The sequence below is a fragment of the Colobus angolensis genome, unplaced genomic scaffold (genome assembly GCF_000951035.1).
Source record: "Colobus angolensis palliatus isolate OR3802 unplaced genomic scaffold, Cang.pa_1.0 Scaffold320, whole genome shotgun sequence".
Lineage (NCBI taxonomy): Eukaryota > Metazoa > Chordata > Mammalia > Primates > Cercopithecidae > Colobus > Colobus angolensis.
Window position 1 is genome coordinate 3,119,844 of NW_012116489.1, and position 25,004 is coordinate 3,144,847.

The following is a 25,004-nucleotide window of genomic DNA, read 5'->3' on the forward strand; positions in this document are numbered from 1 at the left end:
GAGTAATATAGGGACTGGGTACCTCACTATCCTATAGCAGTATCGAGTTTACTTGCAGCTATGACTAGCCTAAGTATACCTATCCATGGGTGAGGAGACTTAAGGAAAACATGTACATCCCTTTTCCTGACCCTTTTCCTATATGTTTTATTGCCTTCTTTCTCTACTAAACATTACGTGAGGTTTTATTTGTACTCTTCAACCTGACAGGAAATGATTGTATACATATTGTTTCTCTTACCAAGAAGAGATGCACAACTAATTAAAATATTTATCCAACAGCAGTCAAACTTATTTGTACAAAAGTATTTTGAAAACAATGAACTCTACATAAAGTAGAGTTTTAAATTAGGGCAAAGTAAAGCAGTAATAGTACTCAGAAATGCAGATATGATTTTTCTTTTGAGCACCTACCCCCAACAGATATTTCTATGTAAAATCCTCAAACTAAGAAATTGAAGAATGAGTGTGTACTGATTGTTTTATACTTCAATAATCACTTTTTCTAAATTACTATTACTACTCCATTACTGAAATGTTAATCAATGTTGATATAAAACATGGAAGACAAGATCATCTACTCTCCTAAGTTTTGCTTATTAAAATAACAATTTTTTCACCATTGTCATACAGTTCTTTAAAATAAATAGCTTTTACTAAGGAGCACATTACAAACAATTTTCTCACTTAATTCTCATAAAAATACAATAAGTTGGCATTCTTTCTTCACTTAAGAAAGGAACACTAATGTTACAAAACTTTTTGTGATGTCCCACAGCAAATAAAAATAATTGATATTAGGACCTAGATTATCACACCAAAATCAAGTGTTCTTTCTACTCTACCATAGATATCTGTCGTAGGTTGATTGCATTAACAGCCCAATTCTTCATCTCTCCCAGTAACTATAACCTGAGCCATACTTTGTTTTTCCTCTTACAAAAGAGTTTCTCTGCTTCAGATATGGGCACAGTCATGGAAATAATGCAGTAGAGCAGTGTAACTCGATCTCCAGTTTTCTGGTCAGAGGATGAAACAAGGCAGCCCTGAGGAACTAGAGGGTACTAGGGAGATGGCAGAGACTGGGGACCTCAGGGAAGCAATCTGATGATGTTGTTTATGAATTTCTAGGTTCACCACCAAGCTGTGCACAATGTGGATCTCAACCACAGTAGGCTATAGTCTTTAAGAATGGAATAAGATACAGATCACAATCTAGATCTCAGACTGGCTTCTGGGTGTTACATAATGAAACTGATATGATACAAACATCACTGTAAAGCTTTTCAAAAAGGAACTGCCATTGAAGCTATGCCATGGAAGGCTGATGAGAACATATGGCCTGAATCCAATTGAGTGAACTAGCGGCTAAAACTAAAATATCAACATTCTCCATAGTATTTAAACAAAACATAGAGTCTCATAACATACAGAATTCAATTAAAAATTATTTGACATACAACAGAAAAATTTCAACTCACACAGGAAAAGACAATCAATAGACGCCAGTGATGAGATGACAAAGACACTGGAATTGGAATTAACTGACAACGACTTTAGAGCAGATAAAGTAAAAATGCTACAAGTTGAAACTAATGGAAAGACATCAAAAATATGAGTAAGAACCAAGTGAGAATGGTAGAACTGAAAAGCACACTAACCAAAATGAAAATACACTGGTACGGTACAATAGCAGAATGGAGATGACAGCCAAGATGGCAAATATCTCAGCTACGTGGGCCAATTCTGCTGCAACAAGTCAATTCGCTATTATAGTACAAAAGCAGCTCCCAAATAACACATAAACAAATAGTTGTAGCCATATTCTAAAAAATTCTATTTATAAAAACACATGGTAGGCCAAATTTGGCCTGCAGATATGTCAGCCTCTGACCATGATAGACCATATTGCGGGTCACAAATGAAACATTATTAAATAGGAAAGAATTAAAATCACAGTATGTGCTCTGGTCATAATGGAATTGAACAAAAAGTCACTAACAGAAAAATAATAGGAAAATCTCCAAACATTTAGAAAGTAAATAACATATTCTGAAACTTTTAATCATAGAAAAAGACTCAAGAGAAATTAAAAACTATTTGAACTGAATGAAAAAAATATGATATCAAAATTTGTAGTATGTGGCTAAACCTGTACTTAAAAGAAAATTTATACCATTAGTGGTTACATTAAAAGTGGAAGGACTCAAATCAGTTACTCAAGATTATACTTAAAGAAACTGTAGAAAGAAAAGCAAATTAATCAAAACAAGAAATAATAAATACTGAGCAGAGACCAATGAAGCCAAAGGGTTGTCCACTGAAAAGATCAAGAGAGTTAAAACTCTAGCAAGACTGACAAAGAAGAAAAGAGAAGATACAAATTATCAACATCAGGAATAAAAAAGGGAATATCACTTTAGGCTACCCAGGCATCAAAAGGATATTAAAGACATACTTTGTATATACATATGGTAAATTCAACAACTTGGATGAAATGGACCAATTCTTTGAAAATTAGAAACTGCCAAAACTCATCAAAAATAAATAGTTCTATACAAATTTAAAAAACAGAATCTGGCCAGGTGTAGTAGTTCACACCTGTACTCCTAGCACTTTAGGAGGCCAAGGCAGGAGGATCACTTGAGCCCAGGAGTTTGAGACCAGTCTGGGCAACATAGTGAGACTCTATCTCCACAAAAAATATAAAAATTAGTTGAGTGTGGTGGTACATGCCTGTAGTCTCAGCTACTTGGGAGGCTGAGGTGGGATGATGGCTTGAGTCTAGGAGATTGAGGCTGCAGTGAGCCGTGTTTGCACCACTGCGCTCTGGCCTGGGCGACAGAGCAAGACCCTGTCTCAAAAAAAAAAAAAAAGAAAAGAAAATCCAGAGAAGAATAATGTTTGAGATGATGAATATGCTAATTGTCTTAATGTGATCACTATACGGTATTTTTATCAAAACATCACTATGTGCTTTATGAATATGCACAATTATGTCAGGTAAAAAAAGAGGAAAAAAATAAAATAAAATAGAAATTTCCACTCTAAGATAGTATCACTAGTGAGTTTTTTAAAATGACTAAAGACAAAATAATACCAAATGTCAACAACCTCTTCCAGAAAACATAAAAGACCCTGAAACTTCCCAACTCATTACACAGATGCAGAACTCTTCAATAAAATACTAGCAAGTGGAATTAATAAAATATCAACGTATATAAAAAAATACATCACTAATATTTGAATTTTATCCTTAGAATATAAGTTCACTGTAAGATTAGAAACCCAATAAATGTTAATATATGCATTGAAGGAGAAAAAGTATTTAATGAAACCCAAATCTATACGTGATAAAACTCTCAGTAAGCTAAGAAACAAAGACTCCTTCAACCTGATAAAGGGCATCTACAAGAAAACTACAGCCTATATCATACTTAATGTGTGAACAAGGCAAACATATTGAATCTTACCACTCCTGTTTAGCATCATACTGGAATTCTTAGCCAATAAAATAGGTGGGGAAAATAAAAAATAAAAAGAGTATTTAGATTGGAAAGAAAGGCAGACAACATGACTGTCTATGTAGAAAATCTCAAATAATCTAAAACAAAAACAAACATAAAAACGTTATAGAAATAAGTGAGTTTTTTTTTTAACAGGATTAATAGTTAACCCTGTTATATGTTAAAGGGTTAACACATAAAGATGAATGTTTATAAAAAAGAAATGGGAACTGAAATTAAAAAGCAATATTATTTATAATAGCTCCAACATAAATAAGATACTGAGGTATGAATCTAACAAAAAGCTGATGATGAACAACTCAAAGATCTAAATAAATGGAGATATATATCACCTTTATGAATCAGAATAATCTACATAGTAAAGTTATCAGGGCACCTCAAAATATCTGTAAATGTGATGCAATTTCAATCAAAATTTGGCAGTATTTTTTGAGGACATAGAAAAACTAACCTAAAACTTAAATGGAAAGACAAGGCAACTAGAAAATTCCAACTCATTTTGAAAAAATAATAAAATTGGAAGAATCACAATATCCATTAAGGCTCACTATAAAGCTGCAGTAATCAAGAAACTGTGGTATTGGTGAAGGTATAGACACATGTATTAATGAAACAAAATACAGTCCAGACGATCAACACACATGTGACCAACTGATTTATGACAAAGGTACAAAGACATTTCAATGTGGAAAGAATAGTTTTTTATGACAAATAGTGTCGGAATAATTGGACACATATATGTAAAAAAAGTGAACATTGACCTAACCCTTACCTTAGATGAGAACTAACACAAAATACATCATAGGTCAAAATTTAGAATGAAAAATTATAAAACTTTTAGAGTACTATGCTAAAAGCATAATCCATAAAAGAAGAAAAGTGATAATTGGATTCCATCAAAATGAAATACTTCTGCTGAACAAAAATCCCTGTTACAAGAATAAAAAGACAAACTGCAGATTGGGAGAAATCATGTGCAAATCACTAACAAAGAAGGAGGATTTACCTACTAGATATCCAGATTTCACCTACCGCCACAGTGCGAGGCTCAAAGATAGACAAATGGACCAACTGAATAGAAAGAAATACTAGAAACAGAATCACACATATAAGAATAGTTGATGTCTGCTACACAAATAGAACAGGGTAGAGAACCCAGAAATAAAGTCACATATCTAAAACCACCTGATCTTTGACATAGATCTTTGACATTACCAACAATGGGGAAAGGATATGCTATTCAATAAATGGTCAGTGCAGAAGATTAAAATTGGACCCTTTCCTTTCACCACATACAAAAAATTAACTGAAAATGGATTAAGGACTTAAATGTAAGACCCAAACCAATAAAAACCCTAGAAGAAAACCTAGGAAATGCCACTCCGGATATCAGCCTTGGGAAAGAATTTATAACAAAGTCCCCAAAAGCGATTGCAACAAAAACAATACTTGACAAATGGGACCTAATTAAAGAGCTTCTGCAGAGCAAAATAAACTATCAACAGAATAAATAGACAACCTAAAGAATGGAAGAAAATATTTGTGAACAATGTATCTAACAAAGGTCTAATATCCAGCATCTATAAGGAACTTAATTCAAAAAGCAAATAACACCACTAAAAAATGGGCAAAGGACATGGACCCCTCTCAAAGGAAGACACATGCGGCCAAGAAATCTATGAAAAAATGCCCATCATCACTAAACATCAGGAAAATGCAAATCAGAACCACAGAGAGATACCATCTCACCCATCAAGACGGCTGTTATTAAAAAGTCAAAAAACAGATGCTGGCAAGGTTACAGAGAAAAGAGAACACTTATATACTGCTGGCGGAAATGTTCGGCTACTGTGAAAATCAATTTGGAGATTTCTCAAAGAACTTAAAAGAGAACTTCTGTTTGATCCAGCAAACCCACTACTGGGTATATACCCAAAGGAAAAGAAATCATTCTACCAAAAAGATACATGGATCCACATGTTCATCGCAGAACTATTCACAATAGCAAAGACATGGAATCAACCAAGATGCCCATCAGCAGGGGACTGGATAAAGAAAATGTGGTACATACACACTATGGAGACATACATGCGGCCAACAATCATATGAAAAAAGGTCAACATCACTGATGATTAGAGAAATGCAAATCAAAACCACGATAAGATACTATCTCACACCAATCATAATGGCTATTATTAAAAAGTGAAAAAGTCAGATGCTGGCGAGGTTGTAGAGAAAAAGGAATGCTTATACACTGTTGGTGGGAGTGTAAATTAGCTCAACCATTGTGGAAGACAGTGTGGTGATTCCTCAAAGCCCTAAAAACAGAAATACTATTCAACCCAGCAATCCCATTAATGGGTATTTACCCACAGGAATATAAATTGTTCAATCATAAAGAAGCATGCATGATGTTCACTGCAGCAATATTCACAATAGCAAAGACATGGAATCAACCTAACTGTCCATCAATGACAGACTGGATAAAGAAAATGTGGTACATACACAACCATGGAATACTACGCAGCAATAAGAATGAAATCATGCCCTTTGCAGGGACATGGATGGAGCGGGAGGTCATTATCCTTAGCAAACTAACATGGGAACAGAAAACCAAATACTGCACGTTCTCACTTATAAGTGGGAGCTAAACAATGAGAAAACATGGACACATAGAGGGAAACACACACTGGGGTCTGTTGGAGGGTGAAGGGTGGGAGGAGAGAAAGGATCAGGAAAAATAATGAATGGGTACTAGGCTTAATACTTGGGTGACAAAATAATCTGTACAACAAACCCCCATGACACAAGTCTAACTATATAACTGTGAAAAAAAAATAAATTGGACCCCCCAAATCACTAAGCTTAAAGAAAAACTCAAGCTGGAAACTGTTTAAGGCAAACCTGTCTCCCATTCTACTCAGCTATTCCTATGCTCACTGAGGTAAATGCATATCTGATGCCTCCTTTAGAAAGGCTAATCAGAAATTCGAAAGAATACAACTGTTTGTCTCTCACCTATCTGACCTGGAAGCCCTCTCCCTGTTTCGGATCTTCCTGTGTTTGTTTCAAGTTATCCTGACTTTCCAGACTAAACCAGTGTACTTCTTACATATATTGATTGATGTCTCATGTCTCACTAAAATGTGTAAAACCAAGCTGTGCCCTGACCACCTTGGGCACATGTCACGACTTCCTGATGCAGTGTAATGGGTACACATCCTCAACTTTGGCAAAGCAAACTTTCTAAATTAACTGAAATCTGACTCAAATTTTGGGGTTCATATAACAAACCTGTACATGTACCCCTAAACCTAAAATAAAAGGCCATTTTCAAAAAAAAGGAAATGTAGCACATAAGCACCATGGAATACTATGCAGCCATTAAAAAAAAAAAAAGAAAGAAATTATGTCCTTTGTAGTAATGTGCATGCATCTGGAGGCCATTATCCTAAGTAAAGTAACACAGGAACAGAAAACCAAATATCACATATTCTCACTTATAAGTGGGAGCTAAACACTGAATACATATGGACACAAAGATGGGAAAAACAGACACTGGGACTGCTTGATGAGGGCAAGTCAGGCGGAAGCATGGGTTGGAAGACTATCAGGTACTGTGTTCAATACCTGGGTGACAGGATCATTTGTACACTAAGGCTTAGTGACATGCAATTTACCCATGTAACCTATCTGCTCACATATCCCCAGAATCTAAAATAGAAGTAGAAGAAACAAAAAAAGAATATATAATGTATACTGAAGGTACCATGGCAACAGGGCAAGGATGGTAATTTCAGTAAAACATGTTGAAACAACTGGATATCCATATATTTTTTAAATGTCTTCTAAAACAAATCATCTAAAAATTAATTTTAGGTGAGATCAAAATGAGGAAAACAAAACATTCGTGCTTCTAGAGTATAAGGTAGGCATACATCTACAAGGCCTTAAGATAAAGAAGATCAAGAAACACTCCTTAAATAGTACACAAAAAAACACTAACCATAAAAGAAAAACAAGAAATTTCATTAGTAAGATATAAAACAGTAAGTTATAGCTTGGGAGAAGATACAACACACATATCAAATAGAGGCCTAATAACGATCATAGTATAAAGCTCTTTTATAAATTCACAAGAAGGCAAACAAACTAAAACAGTTTTAAAAGATGCTCAAAATAATACTTCACAAAAGATTTCCAAAATGGAAAAGTTGTTCAACATCATTAATGAAGAAAAATCAAATTAAAACTACTCTAAGTACTACTACATAATCACCAGAATGGCTAAAATTAAAAAGACAATTTCCAAATGTTCATGTAGACATGGAGTCATGTGAATGGTCATAAACACCTGGTGGGTTTAAATCTTTGCAAGTACTTTAAACAACTCTTGGGCAGTGTCTACTAAAGTTGAAATACATATAGGCATATCTCAAACATATAGCAGGTTCAGTTCCAGACCACCACAATAAAGCAAATATTACAATAAAGTGAGTCACAAAAATTTTTTGGTTTCCCAATACATACTGAAGTCATCTTTACACTATACTGCAGTCTATTAAGTGTGCAAAAGCATTATGTCTAAAAAACTACAATGTACATACCTAAATTTAAAAATACTAAATTGCTAAAAATGCTAAGAACCATGTGAGCCTTCAGCAAATTGTAATCTTTTTGCTAGTGGAGGGTCTTACCTTAATGTTGATGGTTGCTGACTGATCAGAATGGTAGTTGTTGAAGATGGCTTTGGCAATTTTTTAAATATAAGACAACAATGAAGTTTGCTGCATTGATTGACTTCTTATTCAGAAAAGACAGCTCCATAGCATGCAATGCCACTTATTAGTATTTTACCCAGAGTAGAGATTCTTTTAAAATTGGGGTCAATCCTCCCAAAGCCTGCTGCTGCTTTATCAACTAAATTTATATACTGTTTTAAATTTTACAAAAAGTAGATTTTTTTTTTTTTTTTTTTTTTGTTAACAGTTAGGGTCTCACTGTGTCGCCCAGGCTGGAGTGCAGTGGTGCAATTATGGCTTACTGCTGCCTTGAACTTCCAGGTTCAAGGGATCCTCCCACCTCAGCCTCCTGAGTGAGTAGCTGGGACTATGGGTGTGTGCCACCACACTTGGCTAGTTATTTTTTTTATTTTTTGAGACGGAGTCTCGCTCTGTCTCCCAGGCTGAAGTGCAATGATGTGATCTTGGCTCACTGCAACCCCCGCCTCTCAGGTTCAAGTGATTCTCCTGTCTCAGCCTCCCAAGTAGCCTGGGATTACAGGCATGCACCCCCATGCCTGGCTAATTTCTGTATTTTTAGTGGAGATGGAGTTTCTCCATGTTGGCCAGGCTGGTCTCAAACTCCTTACCTCACATGATCTGCCTGCCTCAGCCTCCCAAAGTGCTTGGGATTACAGGCATGAGCCATCATGCCCAGCTTATTTTTATTTTTAAATGGGGTCTCACTTTGTTGCCCAGGCTGATCTCGAACTCTTAGCCTCAAGCCATCCTCCCACTTTAGCCTCCCAAGTTGTTGAGATTATAGGAATGAGCTACCACATTTGGCTACCAGGAGTAGATCCCATTTCAAGAAACCACTTTGTTTGCTCATCTGTAAGAAGCAACTCCTCATCTGTTCAACTTATATCATGAGATTGCTGCAATTCAGCACACCTTCAGTCACCACTTCTAATTCTAGTTCTCTTGCTATTTCTACCACATCCACAATTACTTCCTCCAATGAAATCTTTAACCAATCAAAGTCACCCACGAAAGTTGGTTGGAATCAACTTGTTCCAAACTCCTGTTAATGTTGATATTTTGACCTCCTCCTATGAATCATTAATGTTTTTGATGGCACCTAAAATGATGAATCCTTTCTAGTAGGTTTTCAATTAACTTTACCCAGATCCGTCAAAGGAATCACTATACATTGCAGCCATAGCCTTACAAAAATGTGTTTCTTAAATAATACGACTTAAAACTCAAATTAATTTTTATCCATGTACTGCAGAATCGATGTTGTGTTAGCAGGCATGAAAACAACATTCCTCTCCTTGTCCATGTCCATGACCAGGGGCACTGTCAATGAACAGTAATATTTTAAAAGGAATCTTCTTTTCTGTGTAGTAGGTCTCAACAATGGACTTAGAATATTCAGTAAACCCTGCTATAAACAAATGTACTGTCATCCAGACTTTGTTGTTCCATTTATAGTGTACAGTCAGAGTATATTTAGCATAATTCTTAAGGATCCTAGGATTTTCAGAAGGATAAATAAGCATTGGCTTCAACTTAAAGCCACCAGTTGCATTAGCCCCTAACAAGAGAGTAAATTTCTCCTTTGAATCTTTGAAGCCAGAAATTGATTTCCCCTTTCTAGATGCAAAAGTCTTAGATGGCATCTTTTTTTAATAGAAGTCTGTTTTGTCTTCTGAAAACTTTTGTTTAGTGTAGCCACTTTTATTAATGATCTTAGCCAGATCCTCTGAATAACTTGCTGCAGCTTCTACATCAGCACTTGATGCTTTACCTTGCACTTTTATGTTATGGGAACAGCTTATTTCCTTAAACTTCATGAACTATTCTCTGCTAACTTCAAAATTTTTGCAGCTTCCTTACTTCTGTCAGCCTTTGTAGAACTGAATAGACTTTGGGCCTTCTCTGGATTAGGCTTTGGCTTATGTGAATGTTGTGGCTGGTTTCATCTTCTATCTAGATCACTCACACTTCCTATCAAAGATCATTAATCTCAGATTACCATAATAGATGTAGTACTAATGAAAAAGTTGGAAATATTGTGAGAATTACCAAAATATGACACAAATACAAAGTGAGCATATCCTGTTGGAAAAAATGTTGACAGACTTACTTAACACAGGGTTCCCACAAACCTTCAATTCGTAAAACACTCAATAGTTGCAAAGCACAATAATGCAAAGAGCAATAAAACAAGGTATGCCTATATGCCTTAAGAACAATTGTACTCCTAGTACAATTGAAGAGACTGAACACACTTCACACCAAAAGACATGTTCATAATACCTTTAATCATAATCGCTCAAAACTGGAAAGCCAAATGTTCATCAAAAATAGAGCAGATTAAGTATAGTGCAGAATACGAAATAAAAAAATTAAACCATGGCTATACTCAACAACGCTGATAAATCTCAAAAAATGTTATAATATCACATCAAAGAATTTATATGGTTTGAACTCATCTGTAACAATTCAAAAAGTAAGCAAAACTAAATTATTATGTTTAAAGAAAACACTTAGGAAAATGGTATGATTAGCATAATGGTTAGCTTGAGCTGGGATGGGAGAGTTAATTGAAAAATGCCTTTTGCTACACTGGCAATATTCCATTTCTTGATCTAGGTGGTTTTACATTGGTATTCATTTTGTGAAAAATCATTAGGCTCTATATTTTTATTTGGGGTAATTTTCTACGTGTAATATTTTACATTTTAAAAAAAGGTTTAAAAAGACAACTGTTTAAGTCAGAGAACCCCTCATTTATCAATAATGGTAGCCAGACACAAAAACTTTCAAATTTATAAATCAGATACATTGACGGGGGGTGGTTTCAATGGCATTTATAAATAGTAAATTTAAATAATGCACATCTCTCATGTTATTAAAATATAATTTAATATTAAAAAACTAATTTACATAGATGTAAAGACTATATTATCTAAACTCAATATTAAATATTTTTTCCTAAAAAGAAAAATAATATAGGTATTCTACAGAATAATTATGAGCACTATTTCTGTTACATGCCAACTAAGTGGATTAGAGAGAAAAATGTGTACAGTTGTCCCAAAGAGAAGTTTCCAGGACTCATAGCAAAGATGAAAAAGGACCTGGTTGGTTATGTGGATATATAAAGTAGAATGGTTGAGTATGCCAGCATGTCCCATAGAGTAGAAGACGCAACAAAGAAGACAGCAAGAGGTATGGAATTAGAATGTTTGCTTTTTCAGAGCAAATGCATTTCAATTATGCTTCAGCCTTCTGCTAAGCACCATAACGAGTTTTCGGGTAGTAAATATTTGTTAAATTAAGTATTAGATAAAGAATCCTAAAATATAATCATTGAAAACTTCATCACATTTTGCCTTCTTACTTAAAAAAATCATGGAAAGTTTTTAAATTCAAAAATTAGTCCAGGATACTATACCTGAATAAGTGATGCTGCTTTATTTTGAACTTTTTCCAGCTTTTCCTTTTTTAATATTAATAATTTTCTCTGTGCTAAGACTCTTCGCCAGTATTTCTGAATGATGAGTGCTGCATTAACTCTTTTTCTCAATCTTTGTTTTGCTAGAAAATTGATTACAGCTGATTGAATAATTCTTGCAGCTTTATCTCTCTCCTAAAATAAAAAGTCAGCAAATGTAAATTAAACACTCGCTTAAGACCTTAAATTATTCTTTGCAAGATAATCATATGTTAAACACCAATCAAATTGATCCGGGAAATAAAACACCCCCACGCTTCTTGTGTTCATCTTTGGAGTACTGATAATTCCAGGCATGTCGAAAGGGCTGATAGGTGGGCTTGCAGATATGTTTGTATGATGAAACAAAGATTCCTAAGAAATAGTCTAAGATAAAGATCAGACATGTTTAATCTATCACAGATCCTCAGTAATCAAGATAAAGGCTATTTGAAGTGTAATGTGGTATGTTTCTCAGATTTGGGTCCACTAGATTCAGGACTGACTTTTAGGAAAGGGGTGGATTGTATGAAAAAAAAAATGTGTTAGAGAATTGTAACAATTTCAACAAAGCAAAACACTAAAGGGGAGAAACAAAATACCTCCTCCTGTAGCACAGAATATATTGTGGTCTTAGGCCATACAAGCTCAAGAAAAAGAGTATAGTTTGGGTTATGAAAAGTGGTATCTGAGATGCCCAACACTCGTGGTCAAAGAGGAGCCAGCTCCCTAGTTATGTTAGAGAGCAATACCCCCCAGATCTCATTTGTTACTTCTGATAATAAATTGCTGTAAATAATAACATATTCTATGTCCAGCACCATTCTGAACACTTCACGAATAATCTATTTAAATCTCACAACCACCACCCTAAGAACAAATGAGCAAATACTACTCTTATGATCAGTAGAAAACTGAGGCAATGAGGTTAAGTAGCTTGTTAGTTTATTGGCATTATAGCCAGGATATGAACCAGGCAGTTTGGCTTTAAAGTAACTTTGCTATACTGTCCAACACTAGATTTCTCAATTTACTTCACTGGAATCGGAGACTAGAAAATGAACTATTTCCTCTGGTGGGAAGGAATAACTTATGGCAGAGATGTTTGGCAGCTATTTGTGTTGCTGTCTGGGACAGTCCACCATGCAAGGGTAGGCTCTACACAGAGATGAGCTATAATTCCAATTATTAATTAATAACAATCAGTGGATGGTATCTGTGCATGAAAATTATACAATAGGGGAAACAACTATGGAAATAATCAAATTGTTATTTTTACATATAAAAAAGGTGACCAATAGATTGAAACATAAATAGTAAGGAATGGTAAGGGCTACATATTGGATCATTCCTCTGGGGAGAAAGAGTAGACAATTCTAAAATCAGACCAGGGGAATTATGTGTTTAACAAGTTGATTAAGTCATCTAACACCATTGTCAATGCCCTTCTGAAACCTATGGTCTTTAGGGATGTAGAGGCTCAAGTTAAAAGCACACCCCATTAGAGTAAATAAATAAATATATAAATAAGTAAAATTTTCAAATGTTGCAGTTCAGAAGTATATTGCATTTGAGTCAAAAGTTTTAAAGGTCAGGGCATTCATGGACAAAAAAGCTAAAGTAAATTGTAACTTATCTCAGTTTTTAGATCATCTCTATAGAACTAAACTACAACCTTACATGCCATTAGAGAAGTTAAAGACGGAAAGTAAATAAATTAGAAGAGGTAAATATATTACCAAATTTAGCAAGTATTTGAAAATTACATATACTGATGATAAAAGTTTCCATGCCTGTCATCATTGACCCTTTTTAATCAGACTGGTATTGAGTCAGCCAGGTACCTGCTTATTTCTTTCATCTTGCCTCATATATATATGGCCAAATTCTAGGACTGCTTTTGCTTTGGAGTTTATGGCTATTTGTTGACAGGAAGAACTGAGAGCTGTAATGTACCAGGGGATGCTTCAATAATTCATCAGGTAATTTTAGTTACTTGTCAAAGTTTCTTTGTCACTATAAAAGTTTCAGCCACTCCATTATTATTAGATTCATATGAATTATATCATAAAAGCAAAATATAAAACCTAAAAAATAGCTATCTCAAGTTATATGTTTAGTAGCTTGTAATAACATAGGGAGCCTGCTGCTTAATGTTCTAAATAGAAAATGGAAAGATATAATTGGATGTGAGGTAACTGTATAAAAGAGGGAGCATGGTCACCAAGAGAAAGGAGAGAAGCAGTGGTCTGACTGGGTACAAGAAGTTTAACCATTAAGTATAGAAATTTCTCTTAATTTAGTCCTTCAAAAAATGGAAACTTCTACTATTTGCATTAAGAAATAAACCAAGAAAAGGGATCTCACCAGCAAAAAGTTAGGAAAATTCTACAGTTAATATCAGACTAAGACCGGGTGCAGTGGCTCATGCATGTAATCCCAACACTGTGGGAGACAGAGTCAGGCAGATTACTTAAGGCCAGGAGTTTGAGACCACTTAGGCAATGCGGTGAAATCCTGTCTCTACAAAAAAACACAAAAATTAGCTGGGCGTGGTGGCATGCACCTATAATCCCAACTACTCAGGAGGCTGTGGCACAAGAATGGCTTGAACCCAAGAGGCAAAATCTGAAGTGAGCCAAGATCGCACTATTGCATTCCTGCCTGGGTGACAGAGTGAGAGCTTGTCTCCAAAAGAAAAAAAAATCTAATTAATATAAGGCTATCTTAAGCAGAAAATAAAAGCAGAATACATATATATCTATCTCTTGTAATTCTAAAACTCTCATTCAATGCAATATACAATAGGTGAATCAAATAGCTTGAGGACTGGCCAGGGGAGACACTTTCCTGACCTCTTCCAATACCTGTGGAAGTATTGGAAGCTTCTAGGGGAACTGCTTTAAGAAAGTTTTCAGGAAGTTATTCTCCAAGTGATATGTAGGCAGGGAGGCAGATCCTGAGTTTAGGGGCACTATAGGGCACAGAGCATGTATAGTAGCAGAAAAGACCATTTGTGAGTATTAAGACCCTGCCTATTTCCCAAACTTTACTGTGAAGAGTTTGAGTAGGGGAAAAGAAAATTATTTTAATTAGTCTTATTTCCAAGTCTGGTGTGATATGAAAAAACACATATTGTGTTTAAAAGTTGTCAAAATTTAGCTGTTTTACACAGCTACCAAGAACTTTATTATAGATGCATTATATTTCAAAGTTGAGAAGGAATATTAGGTGGAATGTATTTCTGAAATATTTATGATAAATTTTACTAGGCATGGATGCTTGTTTTTTTTTTTTTTTTGGTTTTTCCAAATAAATAAATACAATATTAGTTAGTAGATGGAATAGGGAGATGAAAAGATTGAAATAGTTTGTTCAACTTGATCAAGGAGACCATGTATTAGATTATTAAAAATAACAATTTTCTCAGAACTTACGAAAAAAATGTTTTACATTAATGAAATTTTTGTACTATTGGGGTCACAAAGGGAAACAACAAATAACATCTCTATTCTCATGCCCAGAACCTAACATTTTGAAAAATTAATAGCAGAAACCAAAATACCACTTTTAAAACTAATAAAGGATAAAGTAGAAGACAGCTTCATGGCAAACAAACTAAGCTTACTAGTTAAATCACAAAATCAGACACTTGATGCTCAGGCCCAGGCAGCACTAGTTGAGGTCAAGCTTCACACAGCACCGATTAAAAAATTAATGGAAAGCTCCTGCTCTCTAGAGGCAGGTTAGATTCCAACAGGAGGAAAGGAAGAACGGAGTCAAGCATCCCTATGTATTCCTCACAAATTTAAAAAGCAGATTAAGTTATTCCTCTTCCCTTCTTGGAACAGACTAAGTGAAGGGGTGGACAGAGACTGGAAGATATATCAAATGAAGAGAATATTAGCAATTAGGGAGAAATACTCATACCTCCCCAACCCAAAATATATATACACAATTCATTAAATTTATCTTAATAATGCCATACATCAGTAAAATGTAAAATCATATCAAAAATCAATCAACTGATATCTTAAAAAGTAGAAATTCACACTACAGTGGTTTTATATTCTAGGAGTACCTGATGGCGTTTGAGATCTGTTTTTAGTTTATATTTTCTCCACGTTGTTTGTATGAGTCGAGCAGCTCTTATTTCTTTACGAAGATCCAAAAGCCTTGCACAAAGAAATGACAAATAGGTAATAACCACCTAAAAAAAACCCACAGAAGATAAAAACAGAATATCAACAGAGAATATAGTACTTACTATCATCTTCAGAGACTTTTATTGTTGAATTAATAATTAAGAAACTCTTCTTTTACTTACCTTTTCATCTGGAATTGTATTTGACATATCTGAATGATTAATCATAGCAGGTATTCCACCAAGGTCTCTAACTGCAGACCTAACCAAATGAAAATTTTTCTTTTCATTTTCTAGGAGCTCTTTGTATAGTTCGGAAGTATTTTCTATTATGCAGGAGGAAAGGAGAAATTAGACAGTCATAGCTTCAAATCAGACATGGCAAAGAATTGGAAAAGTAACAAAAAGGGACTAACCATGATCAAATGCTTTAAGAGACATATCCAGAGAACTGTCATCAGATTCAGATGATGAATTTAATACCACTGAACCAGTTTGCGTACATTCCACAGTTTGAGTAGTACGCTGACATATAGCATCAAATGGCACATAGCAAGGATGGTAATGGTGGATCAGGTAACATAACACACGGCCGTCTGAGAAAGACACTGTAAAATTCTCCACCTGATTGAAAATGCCAGAAAAACAATTAACCACATTTAGAAAGTAATATAGACACAATGGTTTGCAGAATACCTGTGAATGGTAGAGGCAGGGACTGGAGTGACAAATCTACATGGCACGTAATGGCAAGGTTGACTGTTAACCTCTAAATTTTAAAAGAAAGGAATAAAACAGAGTGTCCCCTAGAACCTTATGTGAGATCATGGCACATCCAACACGTTGATTTCAGACTTCTAACCTCTGGAACTGTGAAAGAGTAAATGTCTACCTTAAGCCACCTAGTTTGTAGTAATTTGCTATGGTAGTCTTAGGAAACTACAACAACAAGCAATGAGAGTGGATTCTCATTATTTGTGAAAACTAAATTGTGAATACTGAACCATTGCACAGAGGAGAAATATAAGGTTAGTGTCCTGTGAGCCTCTGGTTATAATATGTTTATCAACCAATCCACACATAACCTTGTTTTACATGTGTTTCTGATCCAATAACACTAACTCATGGCCAACAGCAGTATAATTCATGCCTGCATTAAAATTAGTTAGCGCATATATTTTCTGTATATGGCACATCACAGTCTTCTAAGAACACTAGACAGGGCTTCATTACTACAGTTGAAGGCCATTTTAAACAGGGAACTCACCAACAAAAAGCACAAAAATGCAAAAAAGCACAATGCTAAATAGGTCCTGAAAAGGATGCTTTTTTACAGTATAAGAGCTGAAACAAAAAGACAGAGCACCACCTTGTTTGACATCAGCTAGCAACGAGTGCCTAGGCGTTCACACATGTCAATGAATGACCACAAAATACTGCAACTACTAATTCTGGCATTAAAAAGAAATTTTAGCTAGTATGCAAATTCCAAACATGGAATTAATATTGATGATCAACTTTGTCTCTCTAGTATTCAGTTAAAACATAGAAGATTATCCATATGTTTAACAATTTTTCTACCAATAACTTCTTGGTATAACCACATTGCAAGGTTTACCATATTAAGTTACATATACCCTGTATCACTGTTCCTATCTTATATTTGTTACCAGATAGTTTATCCATGTGTTTAGGGGAAATTTTTTTTTATATATTTACACTAAGAAGTATACTTCATAGAGAAATATAGTGTCAACCTAACAAATGATTATAGAGAGACTCAAATTTTGTTCTTCTTCTTCTATCTAGTGGTAAGTTCTTAGTTGTCCTTTTCTGCACGTGGGCTTATTTGAATTGACCTTTATAATAATGATATGATCCTTTTATGTGCCAGTTCTACACAAGCATCTTCTACTAAGACTTCCATCTAGGTCGTATTTTTCTTTTCTTAGTGATAAAATTATCATGTATCATACAATTGGTGACAGATTAGATGAAATACGGTATATGATAATACATTCACTCATTTGAGGGAAAGTTTGCTTACACAGATGAATTAAGAAAGTCAAGAAAAGACTTTATGCATTAAGTTTAAGTGATTTTCATCAAAATTTATTAAAATATATTGGGTTAAAACAAAAACAAAGAAACTTACCTTTTTATTATAGAAGGCACAAACAGCATTTACCCAATCCATCAATAACTTTATGTTTTCACTATATTGTTCAAAAGAACCACTATCCCTTTTGCCTTTTTTCTTATTAATAAGAGCATCAGAATGGCATGATAGTAGAGATATTGTTCTCTTTATACTCTTTGTGTGTTTTAGAAAGGCAATTTCTTCCTTTAATTGATCTAAGTTAAGGGAAATATCCACCTAAAACACAAAAAAAGATAAATACCGTCATATTTTCCATATATTATTTTTAACCCACAGAAATCAAAGTAATTGTCTTCTACTTAGAGAAACTGTAGAAGATTTTTTAAACCAGAAAGTTAAAAAAATCAAAGAAAATAAAGTGGCTGAAATGGATATTTTAGTACAATACAGTCACTTTTTTTTCCCCCAAAGGCAAACACCATCTACACTGAAGTGATAACATGTTCAGTGGTTAAGAACATGGGATTTGGGGCCACATGGGATTTATCAATGATGTAAACTGTAGTTTCAGTTTCCTCACCGGAGAGGCAGACATAACACCTACTTTGCAGGTGTGGTGAAGATTAGATTGAAATATATATATATAGCGTTTATCAGTTACTGGGGCAAAATAAACCTTATTAAATTATGGTTGTTGTTATTCTTTATTAGATTCAAATTGTTTTTACAAATCAGTAATCAAAAATTGATAAGAAGTACAAGATGTACTAAATGTATAATACCTGAAAAGCAAATGCTATTTTCCAAAGCAACCTTAGAGTTTTTTCTCTGTGCCTATCCACAATATCCTTAGATAGAATTGTATTTCCTATAAAAGAAAAGGTTGTCCATTAGCATAATGTACGCACATATCAATATTCAGTGAGAAGAATAAGTTTTAACTCTACTCAGTTTTTACCATGCTCATCACTTAATTCAATTCCTCGTGATTTAAGAACTTGAAGAACAATGTCAACATTGTGCATCTTTTGAAGACGACTTATTGCCGGAATCCTGAGTTTCTTTGAGAGACTCCAGTTCTGTGTGAGAAGTTCCATGGTTCGCCTGGCAGTAATAAAATATTCAGATGAAATTATTATAAAAACATATATGAAAAAAATCATTCATTGAAATATAGTTATTTCCCACATAAACCCCAACAGTTACAGGGCTTTATGACCAGAAAGACTTCAAAAAACTATCTCAAAACTCTGTTGCCCCATAGTTGGCAAGTAGGTTCTTATTTTAAGTTTGGGATTGAAGTGTGTGAACAGATGATAAGAAAATAAGACATACACAGATAAATGCACACATGAACAAAATAACAGGGCTCTACAGAGAAGAGAAAGAAGAAAGGAAAGGAAAGAGAGGAGAGGGATGTAGAGCAGAGGAAGCATATTTATTGGGATGTACTATATTCTACATGTCAAGCAAGTGCTTTATTTTCTTATTTTAGTTATCATGGTAAAGCCCACAATTAGTTATTGCTAGATGAAGAAACTAAGGCCCATAGAGCTTAAATTAATTGCCGATGGTCATAGAGCTGGTAATGGCAAAACTAAGATGAGAATTAAAATCCCATTTTACTAGTTTCCACAGTAATTCCTTTATATATATTATATGTGTGTATATATATATCATATGTGTATATATACTATATGTATATACAGGTATATATTATATGTGTGTGTGTGTGTATATATACACGCACACACACACCCACAAATATTTGAGTATCTGCCTAACAAAGACAGAAAAAGCAAGTCCCAACTGATTTCTGTCTGCAACAAAAAGCTGGTAGAATTACTTACACAACCATAGTCTCTAAAGGCTAGAAAGAGACTTAAGATAATTCTAGGCCAACCATTCAATCAATTGTAGACCAACCCATCACCCACGGCATTAATAGAGTAACCATCCCAAAGCATTCTCAAGTGACTTCAAAGATCTATAAACAGTCATTTTTCTGACACTTAACAAAATAGAAATTTGGTTATGCAAGATCAATCTCTTAACTACTTAGAATTCCTAACCGACTAAATAACATTAACATCCAACAGTGCTAAATCCTCAGTAACTCCTGTAAAAGCATAAAAATGGGCTTTCTGGCCAGTCACGGTGGCTTATGCCTTTAATCCCAGCACTTTGGGGGGCCAAGGTGGGTGGATCACCTAAGGTTAGGAGTTCAAGACCAGCCCGGCCAACATGGTGAAACTCCGTCTCCACTAAAAATACAAAAATTAAATAGGCATGGTGGTGCATGCTTACAGTCCCACCTATTCGCAGGGTTGAGGCAGGAGAATTGCTTGAACACAGAGGCGGAGGCTGCAGTGAGCCAAAATCGTGCCACTGCACACCAGCCTGAGTGACAGAGCAAGACCCTGTTTCAAAAAAAAAAAAAAAAAAGGAGGGGGCTTTCTTTGTGGAAAAATAGCACTGAACATTAAACTAATCCTTGTTCCTCATAGAAAGTGGACAAAGTATAAAAACAATTCCTATTGGCCAGAATATTGATGCAGTGGCTTGAATTTATTAAATAAATAAATTAGCCAACTAAAGAAATAATATGTGAAATATTTTAAGCAAAATGATCTTAGCTCATATGGAACTGCTGAAGTGAGACAAAGCTGCAGTAAAGACTATTAACTTGTGAGAATACTGATCAGAAAGAAAAGAATGTTCATGGAAATTTAGCCTAAAAGAAGGCAAGGGACATGTAAATTGTTTTTCAAAAACCGAGGATTCATAAAAATCTAGAATCTCGTCCTCATAAATGTCAAAGAATTCCTCCATTCTGGCCAAGCGGTCCTCTGACCTCTGCTTGAACCTTCCAACACTGTGAACTGGTTTTTTGCTAAAGACATGTCTGAATATTGGCAAGTTTTTATACCAAACCCATACTCATCTTCCTGAAACTTTCATTGTTCATGCATAGTTATTTTGCTTGGCAATAAACAATTTCATCACCTTTTAGTATAGGACCTTTCTTCAAATATCTGAAAACATTTATGTCCCAGAGTTTTCTCTTCTGTTTTATTTCTCTGAATATTCACAGTTCTTTCAATTGGTCTCCATGAAACATGGATATAAGGTTTTTTTAGTTTATACTCTAAAGTTATCTCTAGTCAAAACAAAGAAATTAAAAAGTATATCCAAATAGCTACTTTCCTATTCAGTTGAGTTTTTAGACAATATGAATTTTAACATGAAGACTGCCTGCAATTAATTTTAGCTACAATATAAGCAATTTAAAATCTGACAAAAATGTACCAGGGTCAGCTAAAGAGTTTGGTAAGTTTTATTGTAGAAGAGATATTTTATAAAGACCATTAAATCTGTGCTTCCCATACATCAAAATTTAACTAGCTGTTTTGAGGCATAAGAACTTCCTAAACACACAGAGAAAAAACTTTCATTGCTTTAAAGAAATCTCTTGCCTTGCCCCCAAAAGTGCTTCCTCGATAAGGATGTAACATATTTTGGAGAGTTTCTTAGAAATAAAATGAGTATCTCCAATCCGGATACCCTAAAGAGGCCATTCATGGCAAAAAGCTAATGGCCATTCCGTCTAAGCAAAACTAAGCAAAAGCTAATGGCCATTCCGTCTAAGCAAAAATGGCTATCCATTACACATACCAAAGCCAATTTTGAGCATTCCATTTGTTATTGAGGAAATATTGTGTAATTTGAAGTTGGATTTCATGAGTTTATGTCCCAATTACACTGTGGAAAACTTGGGCAATCTATTCTACCACTTCATCTTTTTCTCCTCATATGTAAAACAAGGTTCATACTACTAAAAGTGATCTCAAATGATATAAAACTCATGAAACCACTGTCAATAAAAAGTGTCATTTCGGCCGGGCGCAGTGGCTCACACCTGTAATCCCAGCACTTTGGGAGGCCGAGGCGGGCGGATCACGAGGTCAGGAGATCGAGACCGTCCTGGCTAACACGGTGAAACCCCGTCTCTAATAAAAAAAAAAAAAAATACAAAAAATTAGCCGGACATGGTGGCGGGCGCCTATAGTCCCAGGTCCTCGGGAGGCTGAGGCAGGAGAATGGCGTGAACCCAGGAGGCGGAGCTTGCAGTGAGCCAAGACCAGGCCACTGCCCTCCAGCCTGGGTGACAGAGTGAGATTCCGTCTCAAAAAAAACAAAAAAATGTTATTTCAATGTTTGATATTTGAATTAGTGTAAAGGTCCTCCCAACTCCTATTTTGAGACATCAGTAATTATTATCCATGAGCCCTAGTCACATGCCACCAGGAAAAAAAGTGTGGCTAGGAGACAAAGTTTCTGCACATAATATTGATGTACTATTTCCCTGGAAAAGAAATCTCCATTTTTTCAATACTAAATTTATTGTACTAAATGAAAGAGCAACATTGAATAATTACAAAAAAAGTGTTTTCCAGAAAATATTAGTCTATTCCATTAAGCAAAATAATTCTATTTCTTATACTTACACAAGGCGCACTCCACACTGCAAGTCTACAGCAAGATTTGTAATGGCAAAATCAAATTCATCAAATGGTGTCTGAACATGGTTAACAGGTAATCCCAATAAGCCAAGGTGACGGGAAAGGTCACCTTCACCACTTAGGAAATCTCGTGAAAAAGCCAAAAGGATTTCTTTACTAGCCTATAAAGAAATAAGTTCCAGATATTCTATTCCAATATGATAATTTTGCTTATAATAAAAACAAATCCTCCAAATAATTCTGTATATATAAAAATAAAATGGTATAAAAATAGTTTCATATTATACATTAATAATGCAAATTTCATATATTTCCAACTTAAGATCTTTCTAAAAGTTGCTCATAATAATACACTATAAAAACTAGCATTAATGTGATAATATACTACATCAAAATTAGGAAAGAAATTTTCTCAAAAATTAAATCTTCAGAAGCATAGTTTAATCTATTTTCAAGTCAAAATTAAGAGTAATGATGATGTGCTGGTGAAAGGTAAACCAATAAAAATCAGGGATGATTAGAATTACTGATGGGACTCACTAGACAGGCATTCCTATTTTACTCCCCTGAGTATTATTCTTTAGAAAACTAATTTTTTTCTAAAGAGAAAATATACCATAAAAGCAAGCAAAAGTCGTAAATGGGAAATATAAAATATAAAGCATAAAATGAAAAGCATACCTTGAATTCGGCATCTTTACAGAAGAGACAAGGATCATGATCAATGAGTTTGGAAATTTTAGCATAATCAAGAAAACAGACCAACAACAATAACTTTTTCAATGTAAACTTGGACAAAGCTCCTTCATGACCTTAAAGAAAGTACAAAAAAGCATAGCAAGTTCATCTATGCAAGGTAGATTTCATTTTAAAATATGATGATCATAATAATAATGTGTTAGTAAAACAAAAAGTGGGGGGTAGGCAAGCACAACTAAAACACTGTGCCTTTTTTAGTGCTTTATGTGTATAAATCCACTTAATCCTCCCAATAACTCTATGGGACCAGTATGCACCACTTAATATTTTCAATTCACAGATGAGGAAATAGGCACAGAGGCATCAAGAGATTTAGTTGGTCTTACTCAACATTTAATGAACACCTACTACATGCAGGCACCATCATGTGTTAGATATATAGCACCAAACTACAACCAACATGACCCTCATAGGACTTATAACCTACTGGGGGAAGAGGATGGGTAGAGACAACAAATAGAATTATAAATAGTGATGAAGGAATTGATGGGGAATGAGGGTGGATGAAGGGAGAGTACTAGAAATAGAGACTTATTTAGATTGGTTTCTTTGAGAAAGGAAAATGTAAACAGAAACAGAAAGAATGACAATAAGCCATTTACATATAGTGTGGAGAGAATGTAGAAGAGGCAGAGATATTTACCATCTCTATACAGATGAGGAACAGTGGGGTGTCTATACTCAGCTGCTATATCGGGATTCCAAAGTAAGCGATTCAGAATAAACATAGCCAACCCTGTGACATCACTGTTATCTTCCAAAGATATGAGTTCTCCATAAATTGTCTGAAAATAAATTAAAGCCAAAGTCAGAATTATGCTATCTCTAAGAAACAAAGGGATGTGACTGAGGAATGGCAGACCATAACCTATGGAACTGGCAATGTTCTACTTTCTAAATGACATGGTTATTCGCTAAATAACTTCTTTAAACTACGCATACATGATTTATGTATTTCTTAGTGTATAATGGTATACTTCGTAATGAAAAAAGACAAAGCTCAGGGCTAAGATAAGTTTTAATCACCTGACAAGTAACATTCTGAATTTAATTTTTTCATTTAAGTTAAAGAATTATCAAATATAGGCATGTTGTTCAAATTTATCTATAACTGCCCCATTAAGTACATCATGAAGTTATAACGGAAACCGAAATACTCAAATTATTATAATAGTTATCAAGGTAGAAAACATCTGCAAATCATCCAAGATAATCTGGAAAGTACAAGTCTATTTATAATCAATGATTTAAATATAAAATTAGTTTAACATTAGCATGCTTATTAATAATTTTTAAATCAATTAGAAAAAACTAAAAAAAATCAAATTCTGCAACCCTACATTGACAAAAAAAAGATTAAAGCATGGAAAAGTATTAATTATTATCTACCAAAACAGGGGAATTTATCTTTATTTACTTTTTTTGGCCTTTGAAATTTTCTTAAAATCCTCAAAGGTCATGTCCATTTATTTAAAGAATCCTAGGGTGTAGTAATAAGGTACCTGTAAAAAGATTATACATCTCCACCACCTGCCATAAACTTGCTGTGACTTGCAGGAGGTTAATACATTCCTAACTAGCTTGTGCTTAGCTAGATAATGTGCTTTGGCTAATGGAATGTGGGTGGAGATGATACAAATTACATCAAAGAGGTTTTAAAAAGCATTGCAAGGTTCCACACAAAGTTCTTGATTTTATTTTTGCCACAGAAAAGCTGTGTCCCA

At 34.5% G+C, this 25,004-nt stretch overlaps 1 protein-coding gene across 2 annotated transcripts in view; it reads right to left on the minus strand.

Annotated features, from left to right (window-relative positions):
* Positions 1-25,004, minus strand: part of ASPM (asp (abnormal spindle) homolog, microcephaly associated (Drosophila)) — a 62,433-nt gene that overhangs the window by 22,154 nt on the left and 15,275 nt on the right. For both annotated transcript variants that reach the window (XM_011951611.1, XM_011951610.1), the window contains exons 8-17: positions 23,924-24,065; positions 23,203-23,333; positions 22,507-22,682; positions 18,957-19,102; positions 18,781-18,866; positions 18,053-18,274; positions 16,314-16,521; positions 16,081-16,223; positions 15,835-15,963; positions 11,715-11,909 (exon numbers count right to left, since the gene is read on the minus strand). In XM_011951611.1, coding sequence (XP_011807001.1) covers positions 11,715-11,909; positions 15,835-15,963; positions 16,081-16,223; positions 16,314-16,521; positions 18,053-18,274; positions 18,781-18,866; positions 18,957-19,102; positions 22,507-22,682; positions 23,203-23,333; positions 23,924-24,065 — 1,578 coding nt within the window. The remainder of the gene's footprint in view (positions 1-11,714; positions 11,910-15,834; positions 15,964-16,080; positions 16,224-16,313; positions 16,522-18,052; positions 18,275-18,780; positions 18,867-18,956; positions 19,103-22,506; positions 22,683-23,202; positions 23,334-23,923; positions 24,066-25,004) is intronic.